General features: G+C 43.3%; 1 protein-coding gene across 2 annotated transcripts in view; it reads left to right on the top strand.

Annotated features, from left to right (window-relative positions):
* The first annotated feature begins 3,109 nt into the window (after positions 1-3,109).
* The window catches only part of abca1b (ATP-binding cassette, sub-family A (ABC1), member 1B), a 34,603-nt gene continuing 29,348 nt past the window's right edge, over positions 3,110-8,364 (top strand). For both annotated transcript variants that reach the window (XM_073486807.1, XM_073486806.1), the window contains exons 1-3: positions 3,110-3,189; positions 5,392-5,510; positions 6,660-6,753. In XM_073486807.1, the coding sequence (XP_073342908.1) occupies positions 5,445-5,510; positions 6,660-6,753 (160 nt within the window). In that variant the 5' untranslated portion in view covers positions 3,110-3,189; positions 5,392-5,444. The remainder of the gene's footprint in view (positions 3,190-5,391; positions 5,511-6,659; positions 6,754-8,364) is intronic.

Below are 8,364 nucleotides of genomic sequence, written 5' to 3'. Positions count from 1 at the left end.
CTTCACGTTCTGTATTTTCTTTGTTTCTTGTCATTTTTAAATCAAATAGTAACAGAGCAGAGTGCAGTAATACAGTTATTTAGTTACTGATTACTCTCAGATTCGACACAAACCAACATGTGATCATGTGATCAATATTGGTTATAGATCAAACAATCAGACATGAAATATTTACCAGCAGCTCCTCTCAACCAGCTGAGAATCTAAAATACTGCTTCAGGTTAACACTGGTGGAGTGTAACATAAGTACATTTACTCAAGTACTGTACTTTCTACTCCTTCTGCACTCTCTACATTTATCTGATGACTTTAGTTACTAGTTACTTTACAGATTACATGCTGCACATTTTTAAATGAATTGATTATCAGTGATTGTGATTATCAGCTGACTCACAGTATACAGTTTATACACACATGTAACTATATGAATGAGTTACTTTACTGATACTTTGATATTTAACTACATTTAATATCAGATACTTTTACTCGAGTATGACTTCTGGATACTTTTTCCAACACTGTCAGTTCAACATCAACACATCTGGAGATACGTGGTTTTCACTGGACAGGAAGGTAATCTGAAAAGTAACTAGTAACTAAAGCTGTCAGACAAATGTAGTGGAGTAAAACGTAAAAGATTTACCTCTGACAGGTAGTGGAGTACAAGTAGAAAGTTCCATTAAAAACTCGAGTAAAGTACCTTGAATTTGTTCCCATGCAGTACTTAAGTAAATGTACTGTAAAACAGACTCAGACTCACTCAGACTCAGACTCAGACTCAGACTCACTCAGACTCAGTCCCAGAATCAGAATCAAAATCAGACTCACTCAGACTCAGACTCGCTTAGACTCAGTGAAGCACACGACTCACAGAGTTTCAGTCCAATCGGAACTCACTGGATTGGACTCCTGGGGCTGGGGTAGAGTCAATCGGCCAGAAGGTTGGTGGTTCGAATCCCTGGCTCACCCGGCCGCACATCGAAGTACCCTTGACCCTCGGACATCAGTGTGTTGGAGAGTCAGCAGACTGAAAGAACCTTCACTCATCATGGCTCTGAACAGATATCTGAACCAGAACTAACCCAGAACATCAAACATCATTTATCTGGTCCAGCCTCTGCACAGCCCACAGAACAGTGGACCTGGTGTACTGTGGATCAGGTGTTTGTCCACTAGAGGTCAGTCCAACCCAGCAGCAGACGCTCTCCATCCTCTGTTTTCATCAGTGTCTCTGTGTCCAACATTAAAACTCATCAAACAGCTGATCTGAAGTCAGAAACAAAGAGAGTGTCAGAGAGCAGGATTTAAACCAGCAACCCCCTCACAGAGCACAACAGAACAGAGCTGAGCACAGCCGAGGAGGGTTCTCCTGAAACATGAGGAGAGTCCCAGTTCTGTTCATGTTCCACAGAACCAACAAAAACCAACAGGAAGTGTTTCCTTGTTCTCATAGTTTTTTTTTATAACTACTTAAGCATTTTATTGTATACAGTACTTTATTGTTTCTATATCTGCCTTGTATTTTGATTGTATTAGTACTTGAATGTACCTGCTGCTATGGTAGCCTAATTCAATAGATAATTAATAAAGTTATCTATCTATCTTACAAATTGGATCAACATGACATCATGATTTGACTCTACAATGGATCTGTAGCCCGTGGAAAAACAAACTGGTTCTTACAAGGTTCACACGGGTCGAACCAACTCCAAACCAGCACTAACAGCAGCACAGAACCAGCACTCGGTTCACTTTTTGGTGGAAAGTAGGGAGAACAGTCACAGAACCAACAGAGAACCAAAAGAGAACCTTGAGACAGCAGCTGGAGGAATAAAGAGGAAAAAGTCCTGAAGCTGAAACATTAAACTGACGTAAATCTACATTAAAAACATGTGTTTGTATTTTACTGGGAAATTCTCTTCAAGCACTAAAACCAGTGAGGAGACACAGACCCAATGGACTGGTACCAGAGCTACGAGTACTATCAGTACTATCAGTACTACTAGTATTAATAGTAGTATAGTAGTATATATTTGTAGTACTTGCCTGTAGTTCACTTTCTGTCTGATCTCACATCAGTTGAGTCACAGTGAAAAGTCTTTTATTGTGAAACATCTGCTGGCTGGAAAGCCCTGCTGCTCAGTGACCGATAGTAACCCCAGAGTCCGCTCACTGAGACCGGAAGCTCGGCCAGAGTTCACCTTACATAATAAAAGCCTAACTATCGAAGTGAAGTTTAAATGTTTGATTATAAAGACCTGGTGACAGAAGCCCCGCCCCTCAGGATACTACAGCGCTGAGGCCCCGCCCCTCATGTCACGACAGGTCGGAAGCCCCGCCCCTTTCTGTTCCCCTCATGGACCTTATTGATCAAATCTTGTCTGGTAGTAATGAAGAGAGACACATACTGTATTGATCCTGTTTGAATTGTGTCATGAATCAGACACATGATGTTTGATATTAGCAGCTCACAGAACTGAACCAGAACCAGAACTGTAGTTGTCACTATGAGTAGATTTATTGTGATGTTCATCTTGTTTACAAGCTTTTCTGAGCCCGGTTGGCTCCATGTTGGTGTTGGTTCTGGTGTAGATGAGATGATGTGGTTCACTGAGCGCTTTAACACAAAACTACATGAGGTTTGACTTTAATTACAACAAACTGACAAACATCATCTGTGTGATTCATGACAGTTCAGACAGGATCAATACATTATCTGTCCCTCTTCTGAAATAAGGTCCATGAGGTCACCGGAAGGGGCGTGGCTTTGGTTTAGCGATCCTCTAGCTACCTCTTACTAGCTACTAGCTCACACAGCTAAGCTACATTGAGCTAAGAACAGAGGCTAGTTTGGTGGCTAAGTGATAGCAGCAGCAGTTCAAGCCAGATATAAAGTATAAAATGTGCTGAATCTAAAATAAAGAAATAAATAAAGAAAGAAATAATCACGTCACAACAACATGATCAGCAGCGACAGAACAGTCCGACTCATCCTGTTGTAGTTAATAATGATGGTTGTCGGTGTTTTATTTTGAAGGGTGTGAGCGGAAGCAGTGCGCGTGATTGTTGTGACTCCGGTGAGTGTTTGTCCCACAGCTGCAGCTCGGTGCGGGATCAGAGGTTGCTGAGAGCGGCAGGAGGAGGATCGGAGAGTCTGCGGCTGAACCACATCCACACCGGACCGGACCGGTATTTAACCCGCAACTTACATCTACTGCACTTTATCTCCCTTCAGCTCTGTTTCACCTCTCTCACCTGGTTACTCTCTTTATTCTGCTTCAGAGGAGACAACCTTCATCATTATAACTGCTGCTGCTTCTTCTTCTGCTTCTTCTTCTGTGACTCAAACTGTCTGTAAAGTTGATCAAACTGTAGAAACGGAACAAAGTAATAGTAACCTGACAGATGAAGTTAATATTGTGGTTGAAGACAGGAACATGAGGGACAGTTGTGTGATAAAGTGAGTTGAGCTGAGATGAAACATGTTGGTTTGTTCAGCTGCAGCTCGTGTGTTTGCCGCTGGGGGCGCTGCAGGAGCTCATCACTGATTCAACCAGGTCTTTAAACAGCAGAGACAACATTTAAAAGTGTTTAATGAGCTCAGAGGATCAGAGACTCGTCCCTCAGACAGCAGAGACAACATGTAGAAGAAGAAGAAGAATCATCTGACTGATCTGATTCGATTCATTCAGCAGCTGGTTGTCCTCTGGTGTCCCTCAGAGTCTCCAACCTCACAGCAGCTTTAAACCAAACTGAACTACAGACAACAGAAAGAAGAGGACACAGACAGGCAGGCAGACAGACAGCACTGGTTGATGAATGAATCAGGTTTAAACGAGATCTTTGATTGTGATTCTGATCAAACAGCTGATTTCATCATCACAGCTTCTCAGTCAGAGTTCAAGTGTGTGTGTGTGTGTGTGTGTGTGTGTGTGTGTGTGTGTGTGTGTGTGTGTGTGTGTGTCATTACTCAGAGTGTTTCCTGTGAACGATGCTGCAGCTCTGTCTCTCATCAAAGTGTGTAAACGACTCTGAGTGCTTTTACACTTGCTAATGCACTCAGCCCCCCACCACCACCATCATCATCATCATCCTCTTACTTGTACTTGTTGGCTGAAGTAACAGATTACAGGAGTAATCCCTGCTGTAACTGAACCAGAGTCACATACACACTCTGAATGTGTTCACATGATCAACATCAGCACACAGCTGGGCTGTATCATATGGTTCATGATGATATTGATATACATCTAATATACATATTCATAGTAACATCATAGTGACATCATACAGTTAAACAAAGCAAACAACAAACATGGCTGCTCCCGATGGAGGAGTTAGATCTGACAACAGCAGCGACTTCAGTCCAGTGAACCTGCTTTAAAGGAGCACTACGTAGTTTTCTTTCTGTCTGAACAAACTGAATTAACACACTGACCTTAAAGGAGCTTTACTGTGTTTATATGTGGCAGACCCTGCCACCTTTCTAGCTTCAAACAGTGTTGTGGGACCTTATTTTCCTCTGAGAACAGCTGGTTTATTCACTGATGTAAACACTTTGTATTATTAGCTCATTAATATTGTAAATATTCAAAGTGTCACTGTGAAGAACAGCAGGAAATATAAATAAATGTAAAATCAATGAACTTTAACTTTGTGCATCACTGTGACAGGAAGTCAGAGTGAGCGACGGTCACATGACCACAGCTCAGGAAACAGGGAAGTTTGGTTTTAGCAGCAGCTGTGAGGAAACTGGAGGATTTGGTTTATTATTAAATAATGAAAGTGAGTCTGTGTTGGGAACAAATAACTGATGTCTGCATGTCTCAGCCAGTTCTGTTGGGAATAACAACTGTATCACTAATATTAGACTATAAAATAACAAATGTGGGAAAGCAGATCTGTGCAGTTAACACATCTGGTTACATGTTGTTAATTTAAATTAAACTACAAACTGTTTAAATCAGTGAATAAACCAGTTGTTCTCAGAGGCAGGGTCCGCCACATATAAACACAGTAAAGCTCCTTTAAGGTCAGTGTGTTAATTCACTTTATTCAGTCATGGAAACAAAGAGAGTTTGATTATTCAGTTTGTTTGAAGATCTTTCTCTTCTCATGAACATTTCTACAGACTGCTCCTTTAAATGAACGATTACAAAACAGATCTAATATAATAAATATAATGAATATAATTAATATGTGCTGTTTGTGTGTGAACGTGCAGCACACAGGGAGAAATACATGTTCCTGTCAGTGTAATGTACTGAGTGTGTGTGTGACAGGTGATCAGTGGTGAGTGTGAGGAGGAGTCTGTTACCTGTGGTGACCTTTGACCTCTGCACCCTTGGTCCGTGTGCTGTCTCATCCCGTCTGTCTGTCTGTTTATCGCAGAGCGAGCGAGCGAGCAGCGGAGACACTCATCAGACGGACAGAGAGAGAGAGACATGTCTGTCTCCACACAGCTCGGTCTGTTGCTGTGGAAGAACTTCACCTACAGACGCCGACAGACGGTCAGTCACACCTGTACCTGTTCTGTTACCTTTCACACTGTAGAGCTGCAGTCTTTATTCTCATGATCTGTTACTGTACTGATTATTGATCGTGGCTGATCTGTATGTTGTCATCGTGGACTGAAGGAAACCAGTTAGTTATCACATGTAACAAGCTAATTAAATGATCAATAATTAATATTTTTATTGAACCCTTCAGCTGAATGAATTTAATGTTAAAATAATGTAAAAGAGCTCAGAGTGTGAAGCTTCATTAACTCTTATTAATCAATGAACTTTATCAGCTGAACTCTGACTTCACATTGTCACTGATAACAAACTGATCATGTAGTTTTAAATACCAACTCTCCCAGTCATCAGCAGTTATATCACTGATCATCTTCATTAACGTCCTCGCTTACGTCTTCATAATGGCTCATCTGATAAAACATCTGATTTGTCTTTTTGCTTCTGAAAAATGATCTGATGAAAGACTGATTTTCATTTGAGGCCAAAAACCTGCAGGCATCAGGTATAAAGAGGGTGATTACAGTGATCTATAGTGATCTATCGTGATCTACAGTGATCTATAGTTATCTGTGGTGATCTATAGAGATCTGTGGCGATCTATAGTGATCTACAGGGATCTGTTGCAATCTATAGTGATCTACAGTGATCTGTGGTGATCTATAGTGATCTATAGAGATCTGTGGCGATCTATAGTGATCCGTGGTGATCTATAGAGATCTGTGGCGATCTATGGTGATCTGTGGCGATCTATAGTGATCTGTGGCGATCCATAGTGATCTACAGTGATCTGTAGAAATCTATAGTGATCTACAGTGATCTGTACTGATCTATAGGGATCTATAGTCAGTATGAAGGAGGTCAAAGGTCAGAGCTTTGACTTCCTGAAATATGCTGATGTTTCTGTGTGTGTGTGTGTGTGCGTGTTGTGTGTGTTGTGCCGTGCTGTCTGTTGTTGAGAGTCTGAAGTCGATCGATCGATGACTTTTCATGAATTATGAATGACCTCTAATAATAAAGACAGGAAGCTGCTTCACACAGAGACACTACATGAGCCCGGCGGGAGGATCACTGTGTGTTGTGTTGTGTGTCTCTGTGTGTGTCCCTGCTGATGGTCCCTGTCTCTTCCTGTCCGTCCCTCAGCTTCAGCTCCTGGTCGAGATCATCTGGCCGCTGCTGATCTTCTTCATCCTGATCGCCGTGCGGCTGAACTACCCTCCCTACGAGCAGCATGAGTGTGAGTCCACACAACTTTATTCACACGTTGTTGTGTTTAATCTTTAGTGATGTGCCTTGCTCATGAGCACCTCGGCTGCTCTGTTGCACCAGGCTTCAGATCAGATCAATGAAAACCGTCAGCCGTCCCATTGACTGCAGCCGGAGGGACAATACATTCACCTGCCTGTCTGTGTCCTCACCTGTCTGTCTCTGTCCCCAGCTGTCTGTCTCTCTCCTCACCTGTCTCTCTGTCCTCACCTGTCTGTCTCTGTCCCCACCTGTCTCACCTGTCTCACCTGTCTAATGTGTTTTGTCCATAAGACAGACAGCTGAAGTCTTCCTGCAGTCTTTGTTTGTGAAAAAGTCGTCTCAGGTGTTGCAGGTGGGTCAGTGGGAGCCAGGTGCATGCTGGGAGTTCCTGTGCAGGTAATCAGAGGTGATGTGAAGGTGCAGCTGCTCCTCATTATCAGATCTTTATCAGCAGCAGCGTTGGACCGTTGTACCTTTAAGGACACTCTGACATCAGCTGTCAGTGGGACTGGCAGCGCTTGATTGATTCCTGATCAGCAGGTATTGATCGATGATGGGACAGGTGTGCGGGTGCAGAGCGGCTGAGGTGTCTGTCGCCGCTGCAGGACATAAATGAAGCATGCTGAGGGTGAATGAAGCCGGTTGAACGTCCTTGTGGTGATTATCAGAGCGGTTTACGGCTCTTTATCACCGGCTATAACGACATTATCACATCAGTGAAGGTCACAGAGCTGCGATCATGATCAATACACTCCTGATACAGTTATATAATCACGCACTGACCTGGTAATCAGGTGGAGGGGCTCTGAACCTCCAGGCTAGCTGTTTCCCCCTGCTCCCAGTCTTGATGCTAAGCTAGGCTAAGTTGTTGTATCTGTGGCGTGTAGCGTTCAGGAGATGGTGACTTTTTCTTTTCCAACGTGTTACAACAGACGTTAAATGTTAAACAGGACTGACACACATTGTGTTCATAAAGAGGAGGATTAACGGCTCTGATGTTTCATGTCAGTGTTGCTCAGCTGCACGATTAATGTGTGCAGCTTCAGGCCACACTTTTTATTGGAGGAACAAAACCCGACTGACGGGAAACAAACAGTCCTCCTCCTCTTCTTCACACTGGCTGAACTGTGTCGAGGGAAACCCGACAGACTCTGATCGCTTCACACTGGAGCCGAGTCCTCGCTGGACCTCGCTGAGCTGAGCTGCAGGAAGTGTTTCTGTTTCCCTGTGAAAGCAGAAGTGGTGTCAGCTCTCAGTTCTGCAGCAGGAATATTTGTGCTGTGATTCACGCAGCATGTGAGCTCAGGCGTGTTGAAACTCGTCGCTGTGCAGCAGCTCTGAGGAGCTCACGCAGGAGATTTCACTGAGACTTTAAGATCCTCGTTTACACGACATCAGCAGCTCTTTGACTTCCTTAAAGGTCAGATTTCATCCTGCGCTTGTGGCTCACAGTCAGCTTGTCTGATCTGCATCAGAATCACATCCACTGAACTCTGAACACGGTTGTTTCCATGTCTCTTCACACGTCGACGATCTTCTGCTGATAACGTCTCAGTAATGTGACCCTGAAACACTGAACACGTCTTCAACCACATCATGT

This window comes from Pagrus major, chromosome 18, assembly GCF_040436345.1.
Source record: "Pagrus major chromosome 18, Pma_NU_1.0".
NCBI lineage: Eukaryota > Metazoa > Chordata > Actinopteri > Spariformes > Sparidae > Pagrus > Pagrus major.
The sequence above is the reverse complement of the archived record's forward strand: the minus strand, read 5'-3'. Positions and strand labels throughout refer to the sequence as shown.